Source organism: Camelus ferus, chromosome 19 (assembly GCF_009834535.1).
Source record: "Camelus ferus isolate YT-003-E chromosome 19, BCGSAC_Cfer_1.0, whole genome shotgun sequence".
In the NCBI taxonomy this organism is placed as follows: domain Eukaryota; kingdom Metazoa; phylum Chordata; class Mammalia; order Artiodactyla; family Camelidae; genus Camelus; species Camelus ferus.
In genome coordinates, this window is record NC_045714.1 from 33,077,603 (window position 1) to 33,089,344 (window position 11,742).

General features: G+C 52.5%; 1 protein-coding gene across 1 annotated transcript; it reads left to right on the forward strand.

The window, feature by feature from the left end:
• Positions 1–1,078: 1,078 nt before the first annotated feature.
• On the forward strand, positions 1,079–11,239 carry DDRGK1 (DDRGK domain containing 1). The gene is made up of 9 exons (XM_006187111.3): positions 1,079–1,250; positions 2,364–2,570; positions 3,724–3,836; positions 4,066–4,167; positions 6,792–6,914; positions 7,247–7,285; positions 9,792–9,848; positions 10,390–10,438; positions 10,766–11,239. Exons 1-9 carry the CDS (start codon positions 1,160–1,162, stop codon positions 10,930–10,932), a joined length of 948 nt encoding a protein of 315 aa, XP_006187173.1. The 5' UTR covers positions 1,079–1,159; the 3' UTR covers positions 10,933–11,239.
• Positions 11,240–11,742: the final 503 nt, after the last annotated feature.

The following is an 11,742-nucleotide window of genomic DNA, read 5'->3' on the forward strand; positions in this document are numbered from 1 at the left end:
TGATTATCAACATTTATGTATATTTTAGAAGCGTTATTCTGCCATTTTTGCTTGTTTATAAATTATGAAATATTACAGAAAATAGTAAGTGCTCAAGTTCACACCATTCCAAATTGAACATGTTAAGGTGTTAATGCATGTCCATATTTTTTCAAATCTTCCCTCCACAGATACCATGGGTCTTGGGATCTTTATTTATTATGTTATCACACACAAAAAGCTTCATACTCCTGTAATAGCAGATTCCAAGTAGTTATTTGCTTTTTTAAAAATTTTGAGTTTATATTCTATACCTAGTATTTTAAAAAAAACAAAACTTTATTGAGGTGTAATTTGTCCCCAGTTTTTTTTTGGGGGTTTTGTTTTTACACAGATTCTTAAGAACTAAAGGGAAAAATTTAAATTCCTCTGGGTATTTAATTTCCAAATGCTTACTTTGGAAAACTGAATACTAATTCTTGTACAACCAATTAAAGTTATTTGTAAATGGTATAAAACTGCAGGTCTGAATGTAAGAGTATATCACAATTTATGCATATAGGTTTGGTCTCTGTCCCTCTCCTTTTAAGGAAATCAGGTGTCATAGATATAGGCAAAGCTCTGCCCTTAATGCCATCCAACTTCTTCCCTCCCCCAAAGTAATCGCAATCCTGAAGTTGGTATGTTATCATTCAGAAGATTTTTTTACTTTTTATGAATATGTAAGTTTCTATAAACACTATATGGTATTGTTTAACGATCTTATTTATTTATTTATTTTTGTCTGTTTGTTTTTGGGTTGGGGGGAGGTAATTAGGTTTATTTCTTCATTTGTAGAGGAACTGGGGATTGAACCTAGGACCTCATGCATGCTAAGCATGCTCTCTACCAGTTGAGCTATACCCTCCCCCCCTAGCGCTTTTAAAACTTACATAAATGTTGTCACACTGCACATAACCGTTTGCAATAATTTCCACTTTATTTATTTTTTTACAGGTCCAGAATTCATTTTAAAGTTAAGAATTAGGGGCTTTAAGTTTAGCGTGAGGCCTGGGCGGGGCCCCGAGCGGTGGGCGGAGTCTAGAACGGGAAACGGGAAGAGCTACACAGGCGTTGGGCGGGGCTTGGGGGATCTCGGGCTTCAGGGTGGACGCATTTGTTTCCCCTGGAAGCTTTCGTCATGGTGGCCCCCGTGGTGTACTTGGTGGCTGCGGCTCTGCTTGTCGGCCTTATCTTCTTCCTGACTCGCAGCCGGGGCCGGGCGGCAGCAGGTAGTAGGAGATGCCGCCGCGCCAGGGTCGGTGGGGGTGCGCGTTCTCTGGCCTCCGGGGCCTCTAGGCCGTCGTGTCGAGGCTCTTGCGCATGCGCTAGCTTGCTTGTCTGGTCTAAGGAGAACTCGGCGCCGGCAGGCGCTCACTGCACGTGAGACAGGCCGGGCGCATGCGTATAGGTGCGCGATGGAGTCCTGGCAGGGAGCCGCGGTGCAAGAATCCAGCTCTCCGACCAGGCAGAGTGGCGGGGTGCCTACAGCTTTCTCATGACCCCCAAAGAGATCCTCGCCTCATCGGGGCAATCCCCCTCTGAGCCCAATGGGGGCTCCACAGGGGTTTACCGTCCCTCCCAGGCTGGGTCCAGAGCGGGTGACAAGACGGGGGCACCTGAGTTTACTGCTTACCAACGAGCTGAAGAGAGCATGAGGTGGCTCCAGAAAGCTCTCTCCTTCCGCCTCAAGGAGAGCGCCCTTGCGCCCATGCACCCTCTCCTTGTTCCGCACCCTTCCCAGGAGGCCATGTCATCTGCTAGGGCACAGAACAAATCCCGCCCCCTTCCCCGTCATTTCTCTTACGGGTTTGTGTATATGTCTCTCCCCTTACTTGGGCCCACAAGCTACTTCAGAGCACCTGCCAGCGGCAAGGGAGAGGGAAGCTGAGGCAAAGCAAATAGCCCACAAATCTTCTGAGTGAAGAGACTCAGTGCTCTCCCATTGGGGTGTCGGATAAAAACATGGATGGTGGTGTCAGGCAAGAAATAAATGCAGTCCTGTAGTGGGCATTCAAATGAGGTCTGAAGAGGTCAGAGTGGGCTTCCTAGAGGAGGTTGAGTTTCAGCTCCATCTTGCAGGATGGTAGTATCCTGACAGGCCAGCTGGGAAGGTCAGGCCTTGAGAGGAAAACAGTATCAACACAGGTGGAAGGAAAGGGATGAACTCGCTGGGTAGGACCTAGATCTGGGTTTGAATTACGAAAGCCTCCATAGTCAGACGGAGAAGCTGGGACTTTGTGTTATGGGCAGTGGGAGCATGGAGGAAGTTTAGCAGAGGAAGGTGAGGCTTCCAGGGTGCTGCTTCCCCTGCCATCAGCCTCATGATTCTTCTTTCCCTACAGCCGGCCAAGAGCCATTGTACAATGACGAGGAGCCAGTAGTAGCAGGCCAAGTGGCCCAGCCCCAGCACCTGGAGCCCGAGGAGCAGAGACCTGGGGGCAGGCCCCGGCGCCGTCGAGACTTGGGCAGCCGCCTGCAGGCTCAACGTCGAGCCCATCGGGTGGCCTGGGCGGAAGTGGATGAGAATGAGGATGAGGCCATCATTCCAGGTGAGAGGGGCCCAGCCTCGTGGAGAAGAAGACTGGGTTAGAGGGTGAGAGGACTCCCAGACCTGGGTGAAAGAGTGGGGTGCGAAGCCATAGTGTGGGAGGGATGTCTGGGAGTCAAAGGATGTGGTTGGGGAAGACTTAGGGCCCAGCCTCTGGACCCTGATCCCTGTTTCATTGAGCCAACCCCCTCTTCCTTCATTTTTGGCTCTCAGTGTCCATACAAGAGGGCAAGGGTGTTTAGATTGACCTAGAGAGTTCCTCAGTCCACTCTGTGTCTCAGCCTTCTTCCTGGTGTGGGCACACTCAATCCCTGAGGGCCTCACCTGGCTGTCCAAGAGCTTCTGCAGTTTCTGGGGTGGTGTCACCCATAACCCTAGAAGAAGCATTTGAAGACCGAGGCATTTTGTTGACAGAGGCCTCTATGTCCCTGATGCTGTTAGGATTGTGGGAACGAATATCTCTTCTCCAGTATTCAACAGCTGGCTTGAGCCTGAGGAGAAGGCATTTGGGGCTTTTGCCCTTGTGCTCTTGGGAACTGGCCCCTTTAAAAAAGAGGCCATCCCTCCTGTCTCAGAATTGGAGTCAGACATCCCTGCTGCTCAGCCATCAGTGGGTCTTTTAACTTTTAGCTGGCCCTGAAGTAGTCCTGGGCTTTGGGCTGTCTTTTTGCCCTGGGCCCAGTGGGACCAATGGCTAACCCTGGCCAGGGACTGAGCCCAGAACCCTCAGCAGTTCCTCATCAGAGTGAGAATGATTTCAGATTTGAGGTGGGGATAAATTTCCCTATGGGGCATCCTTCTCTGAAGGTTTGGCTCAGAGACAGAACCCAGAGAACTCTGAAAGCCCAAATAGTCCTGCCTGTGATTTTCAGACACTCAGATAGTGGAACCTGGAACCTCCCTCTTTATGGCTATGCAGCATCTAAAGTTATCTGCTTTCTTGCTCCATGGGTTCCCCCTCCCCTACACCTAACATACATGCCCCAGATGAGTTTCTGTGTGGCAGGTGCCTGTAGAAGGCAGAGCTGGGCTAGTGATATTTGCAAGTGGGTAGTGGGGATCCCCCATGAGGAGAGAGACAAGGGGTAGGGGGGATCCATCATCATCCGGCCTCCCTAGCCAGGACCTAAGGTGTCTTTCTCGACCGTCTTCAGCCCAGGAGGAAGAAGGCATCGAGAAGCCAGTGGAAACTCACCTGTCAGGGAAAATTGGAGCCAAGAAACTACGGAAGCTGGAGGAGAAACAAGCACGAAAAGCCCAGCGTGAGGCAAGCGGGAGGGATGGGGTGCAGCTCTGAGAAGGGGGAAAGGGCCCTGCCTTCCCTGTCTCCTGTGATGGACACTGCCCTTGAGGCTCTTTGTGTGCTGGGTTAGTGTTTGCTGCTTGCCTAGCTCTGTATCCTGCATCCTTTGTCTGTGGCCTGGCCTGGCCTGTTTGGGAGGCGGGCAAGCTCTAACTATGGGTGGAGATAGCCCCCTATGAAGGCCTTTCTTCAGGCAGAGGAGGCTGAGCGCGAGGAGTGGAAACGCCTTGAGTCCCAGCGTGAGGCAGAGTGGAAGAAGGAGGAGGAGCGGCTTCGCCTGGAGGAGGAACAGAAGGTGAGCCAGACCCCCGATCCTGACTTCTGATACCTGACCAGGCAGCCTTGCTTCCCATGCAGCTTCCAGCACCTCCAGCCTAAAGATAGACCAGGGACCATGTGCAGGGGCAGACTCTGGTTTACATGGTCCCTGTGCTCCAGGCACAGCCTGTGTAAAGCTGCTGCTGAAAAGTTAGCCTGAGGCTGGATTTTTGTGCATGTGATTTATCGAACATACCTGAAGCATTTGAAGGACTTTGAAATGGTCAGAGTGGCTAGAGCAGGGAAAGCAAGAAGGAATAGGGCCAGAGAGGTAAGGTGGTTGGTGTCTGGATCCTGAGGGCCTTGAGGCTTTTAAAGGACATTGAAAGAGAAGGTGGATCATACCTGTATCAGGTTCACTTTGGGGTCTGGCCTAGAGGAGATGTTCAGGGAATGAAAGCCACTGCAAAAAAAAAAGGTAGTGAATCAGCCTTTGTTTTCCAGGTGCTTCCTTCCTTCTGAAAACCAGGTGTCCACGAAAAGGAACATCACAAAGATGTAGGGTATATAGAGTGAGAGCCAGGGCTGCCCAGCTGGGAAGACCCTGTAGCCTGGTGCCTTTGGCCTCTGACTGGCCCTGTCATCCAGGGACACTGGATGGCAGAAAACCTGGCTGTGGGTGTTGTAGCAAATGAGCCAGAACACAGCAGAGGGGAGGCATTAGTCAAGAGAATTTCTCACCTTTCTGAATATTGATCCCAATAATGCACCTCAAATATTCTGAGGCTCTTCTCTGCACCCAGATTCATCCATTATTAACATTGTACCTTACTGTGCTGGATTTCTCACAACTAATACTGATACATTATTATTATTATTAAGTGAACTCAGCACATTATTCCAATTTCATTAGTTTTTCCCAAATACCCTCCTTTTCCAGAGTCCCATCCGGGATGTTACTTTACACTTAATTGTCACGTCTCCTTAGATTCCTCTGGGTTGTGACAGTCAGACTTTCCTTGATTTCGATGATTTTGACAGTTTTGAGAATTATTGGGCAAGTATTTTGTAGATTGTCTCTTAATTTGCATTCGGCTGGTGTTTTTCTCATGGTTAGACGGGGATTACGGATTTCTGGAAGGAAGACCACAGGCGAAGTGCCATCCTCAACATAACATATCAAGGGTTCATGTTCTCAACTTGACTCCTCACTAGTGATGTTCACCTTGATCCCCTGGCTAAGGTTATGTTTGCCAGATTTCTTCGCTGTGATGTTACTCTTCCCTTCCCATCCTTCTTGGAAACAAATCACTTAGCCCACACTGAAGGGGGGGAACAAGCACAGCCCACACTGAAGGGGTGGGGAGTTATGCTTCACTTCCTCAAGAGGTATTTACGTAAGGTATGTGGTGTTCTTTTGTGCAGATTTATCTTTTCTTCTATATTTACTTACTCATTTATTTATATCCATATGGACTTAAAGATATTTATTTTGAATTTTGCATTATAATCTAATGCTGTCTGACTTGGTTTTTTGCTTAGATTGTTCCAAGTTTGACCATTGGGAGCTCTTCGAGTTGGCTCCTGTGTACCTCTGACATACCGTCATTGTTTTGGTTTTTTTGAGTACTTTCTTACTTTTTGACACCACAAAATGCTCCAGGCTCATCTTGTTTATTTCCCGTCCCATCTTTACTTTCGTGTTGAAAACAGATCGTACTGTGAATTCTGGCAAATGGGCTGGGTTTGGGGGAGGCTGTTGCACTGTATGGTGGTGGTGATGGAGCAACATGGATGGACTGAGTTTTCCAGAAGTTAAAGAAAGGACTGGTAGATGGGCTTCATTTCTGACAAGGGCAGCTGGCCAGGTGGCTGTGTGACTCACTGGGCCAGGGACTCAGGAAGAGTATCAGACATGTGGGGAGTAGATCACAGGGTCTTTCTGGGACACAGTCAACTTGAGGTGCCTGTGAGTGTGTCATGTGGGCCGTCGTATGTTTGGGAGGAGACATTTGGGCAGGGATACAACTGTGGCAGTCACTGGCAAGGATATAGTTGTTGATGCTATGGGCAAGGCAAGATGGCCCAGAGAGTGGAGGAGAGAGAAGAGACAGGGCTGGGTGATGGAGAAAGCAGGAAGAATGGCCCAAGGAGCAGGAGGAAATCCAGGAAAGGGTAGGGTCTGGAGGCCAAGGGAGGGAGGAGGGGACAGGGATATGAGGACTAATGGTTGTCCCTTGGCTCTGGTGGGGTGGAGGGCGTGAGTGAGACCGTGGCAGGAGTTGTTTTGCGGAAACTGAGTACTCAGAAGCCAGATTGGAGTGGGCTGGAGGGATGGATGGTTGGTGAGAAGTTTGGACTGACAGGGCAAGAAATGGGAGGGGAGGGTGACTAGAGGGTATTATGGGGTGGGGTCACTGCAGGATTTTCAAGGAAGGAGCTGAGCAGTGTTTGTCTGGGAGGTGGAACTGATGAGAAGAGAAGAGGGATCCTACTGTTCAGCTTGGGGGCCAGAGGGATCAAGGTCTTGAAGGAGCTCTGTCTGTGAGAAAGGGCGGGGCTAGACACCCTGCTGCCGTGATGGGCCAGCAGAGACCAGAACAGGGATAGGGTGGGCACCCACCTGAAAACGTCTGACTCTTGCTTCCTCTGTGTCCATAGGAGGAGGAGGAGAGGAAGGCTCGGGAGGAGCAGGCCCAGCGGGAGCATGAAGAGTACCTGAAACTGAAGGAGGCCTTCGTGGTGGAGGAGGAGGGCGAGGCCGAGACCATGACTGAGGAGCAGGTGGGCCCACCACCCCTGGGAAACCCCTCCCGGTGCCCACCAAGACTGGCCACCTCATCCCACACACCCTTCTGCTCCTCGCCTGCTTCTGTGTCAGGCAGTGAGAGGTGGGTGGACGTCAGGACCAGCAGGCTCTAGCAGCCGGAGACCTGGTCTTTAGGAGAGGTGGTGCCTCAACCCCCTCACCGTGGGAGGCCCTGCTGCTCACACAGGTGGTTAGAGGGGCACACAGGCAGGGCAGACAGGTGCCACTCGGGTGGGCAGGTGGGTAGGCATAGACCCTTGTGGCCCCTGCAAGAAGGACACTCACCTTGATTTCTCTGCTCCTCTAGTCCCACAGCTTCCTGACCGAGTTTATCAACTACATTAAGGTAAGAAGCTGCAGAGCAGAGCTTGGCTGTCAGCTGCCTGCTTCTTACGTGCGTGTCGTGTGCATCCTCAGGGCCTAGAGGGAGTAGGCCCGAGTCGGGGCTGCAGGCGGTTCAGTCAGGCTCGTGCAGGAGGGGGCAGGGGGACCAAGAGAGGCTGAGCTGCTGGGGTCCTGACCAGGAGAGTCCCTTCTCCTCAGAAGGATGTGGTCTGTGTGGGAGGTGCAAGCCTTTGATCGCTTCCTCACACTCAGGGCTTGACAGGTTCCCTGCTCTTCAGACCCTACGCTCAGTGAGTCACTGTGTTTTCAAGTTTTTTCACATGTGTTTTCTGTCAGTTCTGTCATTTGGAGGTTCCACTGAGGTGAAACAGGTGTCCCCTGCCATGTGTTCCTGACCGGGAACTTGGGTCTTCTGGGGTATGCAGGATGATGTTTCCTTTGGGATCTAGGGCAGAGCAGCAGGTGTACCCTCTTCCATCTGCAGCTGCAGCGCAGGCCTCCTGGATGCTGCTCCGGGTTGCATAAGAACGTCCTGTTCTGCTTTGCTGCTAAGCAACTTCTCTCCCACGAAGGATGCGACGAGGGGAGAGGTTTTCCAGTGCAGCTCAGGGGTGCAGAGGCGGCTGAGGGAAGGAGTGCAGAGGGAGCGGAGGCGGCAGTGGGGGTGGCATTAGGGGTGCCAAGGAGCCAGGGCTTGCATAATCCTCCCCCCCACCTCTCCCAGAAGAGAGCAGGGTTTAGACACCTCCCAGCAGCAAGGGGCTAGGCTCACAGCCTGGGGGCCGGGGTTGCTGAGAGTGAGAATGCTCCCTCAGACTGGGACCATTCCCCTCTGATGGGGCCCTTTCCCACCCTGCCACAGTTGATTGAGGGCTGCAGCCCTGGGCAGGACATCTCACATCTTCCTGGTGTTGTTTGGAACTCACTGTCCCCACCCAGCCAATGGGCAGCACCATAGTCCTGAGTCCCTCCTGCAGGAAGCCCTGCTGCATCAGCGTCAGGTCCCTCTCTCTGCAGAGCCCTAAGAAGAGGCCCCCAGGGCGGTCCTGGCCCTCGCTTTCAGCAGCTCTCTGGAGGGGCCATTTTCTGGGGAGGTTTTCCAAACTCTTCTGGAGCTTAGAAGTCTTTCCAGGCTGTGCTAGCTGATACTCCCAGAGCCGCTGTCCTGAAACAGCCCACCCTGCTTCCTCCTGGCTCCAAGGGAGTGGGCCCTTTCATCTTAGGGTTTCAGACCTGGAGGCCCATTTCCAGCGGAGTTCACATGAGGCATAGGCATAGCTTGCTCTTGTCGGTCCACTCTCCTTTCTCACTGGGGCTGGGTGGTTTGTTTATCCAGGCAGACTTTTGGCCCCAGCAACCCCTTAGGCCGTGTTTTCAGGGACCACCTGGGGTTACTGCATATTCTCCCTCTAAGCTATCTCAAGAGAGCCCAGTGCCCTCTCCCTGCTTTGTCAGTAGAGGCCCGCTGGCCAGGTCATCTTGCACTTGCCCACCCCCTGGCCCAACTGCCACTCCCTTGCCTTCTTGCTTACACATTCAGTTTGGCATTTCCAACAGTCACATGCCATCTGCAGCTGGGGAGGTGTCATCATGTCATTCCTCCCCCAGCTCATTTGCTATGGAAGATTCACAGAAATGCAAAAGACCGCCTTCTCTCAAGTCACATGCTGTCTATTTGTGGGGAAGGCAGGGCAGATGCATTTTCTAGGATCCAGCAGCGGACCCTCGGCTGCATCCCCGGGAACTAAAGTTTCTCCTCAAGGTGTGAACTTGGCTGTGTGTGGAAAGCACTGAGCAGTGCTGGTGACAGTTATTTTAAGGGAGAGCTCCATGCCTCGTAGGGTGTGAAGAGGATGGGTGAAAAGAAGTCTGGGTGTGTCAGGCCAGGGGGCAGTGAGCAAAGGGGAGACCAGACTGAGCTGTACTGCTTCTGCCCAGGCCCTGGCCTGTGGGGGCCTTTACCTGCTCTGTTCTTCTTCAGGTTCTTGCCGTTTCCTTGGCAGGGCTGTGAGCTATGTCTTATTCCACATCGCCTCCCCCACACCTTCTCAGCACTTTGTCCTGGCAGCTTCTCAGCAAACACAAGCCCTGGAAAAAGTTTTTTTAAATAGCTTTTGGTGACTGTCACCTCTTTCCCTCATCTCTGTCATGCTTCCCCTTCTGACCTGTCCATGATGTTAAAAAGCTGCGGCTGGTGGCAGAGGAGAAAGTGGCAGCTGTGCGTGGCTCTCCACGTGTGTCTGTCTCAGGGTGGTCCTCAGTCTGGGGGCCTGTGAGGCAGGTGGTAGTTTGGGGCAGATCTCTGCCCACAAGCAGGGGGACGTGAAAGTTTATGAATGTGTATGTCTCTGTCCACAGGTGGTTGGAGAGTGTGTGAGTCGTGTGTGAGGAGAGCAGGAATCTGCACCCAGAGCGGAGCAGAGCAGAATGCCTGCCTCAGAGGGTTCCAATGCTGAGAGGGATTTGCCCAAGCTCAGCCTCGCTCCCTTTCCTCCCTTTCTTTGTAGCAGTCCAAGGTCGTGCTCTTGGAAGACCTGGCTTCCCAAATGGGCCTGCGGACTCAGGTAAGCCCTGGAAGGTGGCTTGTTATGTGGAATGTGGCCATGGGGTCTGTGTGGCTGTCAGAGAGGGTCTGCCCTGAAGATGGAGAGTCTTGGTGCCCCTTCCACCCTGTCCCCAACCAAGAGTGAGTAAAGTGTAGGAATCTCTTGGCACCCCAGGAATTCCACCTTTCTAACTCGATGGAATACAGGCAGGGAGAAAAAAGAAAAAGTCCAAATCCCATCACTCCAGCAACCCCTGTAACTCATGCAGCCCAAATCTAGTTACTTTGACAACTCTTTTGCAAACAGGCTGCACCAGCCTTCTTAGCCAAACAACACAACCGATTCTGTCCTGGTTGGAAGAGAATCTCTCTCCCGGTCCTGCGGGGCCCCAGCACCAGAGCCCCTTTCCCCTGGGCCGCTCCACTGGAGAAGCACGGAGTCACGTTGCAGGGTGGCCATGAGAAGGAGAGGAGATTTGGCTGTGGTAGGAGGGAGGTTGCAGCTGCCTTTTGGGGGACGGCAGCGCCCATCTCTGCTCTGAGAATCGTTCTCCCCATAGGACGCCATAAACCGTATCCAGGACCTGCTGGCTGAGGGGACTCTGACAGGTGAGAGGATGAGACTCGTCACTGCAGGCCTGGCCTTGGGGAGTGTCCGCCACATGGAGCTGCAGGGAATTATCACAGAGGCAGGATGACCACCCCGGGTCAGGGCAGCAGTGTACAATGCCGGGTGCTGAGGAGGGGGACACAGTTACAAAGAGGACATGCCAGGGCCTGGGGATGGCTTTGGGTGACAAAGACAGGCAAGGAAGCCTGATTTGACTCACCTAGCTAGGAAGGGCTAGGCTGGCAGGCAGGAGGGGTGGCTGGGTGGGTAGGCATCCTTGGGCCAGATGAGGAAGGCTCATCCCTGCAACCTGCATGTCCCCACAGGTGTGATTGACGACCGGGGCAAGTTCATCTACATAACCCCGGAGGAACTGGCTGCTGTGGCTAACTTCATCCGACAGCGGGGCCGGGTATCCATCGCCGAGCTTGCCCAGGCCAGCAACTCCCTCATCGCCTGGGGCCGGGAGCCCCCTGCCCAGGCCCCAGCCTGACCTAGCCTTTCCCCCTTGGACTCAGAGCTGGCATGGCCTTCCTAGCCATGTATCTTTATCCGCCCCAACCCCTTCCCCCCAGCATCTTGAGGGCAGTGATGGAGTTTGGGCAAGCAGTTATAGATTAAAGGCCTGTGAGGACTGGTGAGCTTGGTGTGGCTTGGTGTGGCAGAAGGCCTGGCCTGGGATGAGCAGGTGAAAATCTAGGCCTCTGAATATATCTTGGGGGTGGGGATGGGATCCTTTGGAGGCAGATGGAAGTTCTATTCTTATTCTGTGTCCATACATTCAAAAAAACGCAAACAAACATTGAACATTTACTGTGTTCCTTTGTGCCCTGCAAGCCCAGCCCACAAGGCCTGGATGAGATCATACTCCCCTTCTCCTTCCTTCCCAGAGCAAAAGTCCTCTTGGGCCACATCTTCCCAAACTAGGGAAGGATTTATCACCATGAGAGCCCTTAGGGAAACGGGTTAACAAGAAGTGCCAAAGATAGAATCCAAGGGAACATCAGCCTTAAGAGGATGGAAAGGGAGGTCAGGGAGGAGAGGGACTGGGCTAGCTGCTGGTGGGACAGGGAGAAGGGAGGAGAGGACCTGCTTGAGCTGCATAGAATTGTGCAGTGCAGGGACATCGCTTCATACAGTCTATCACATGAATTCAGCTCTACATCCTTAACAAACGTTTAAATGGTGTGGGTGATTCCACCTACTGGTGTATGTAAGGACCATATGCTCAGGAGTGGGTGTGAGATGGAAGATGTGTGTCTCCTGTAGGGTCAGTCACTCTGGTTCCTGTGGGCTGTTCATG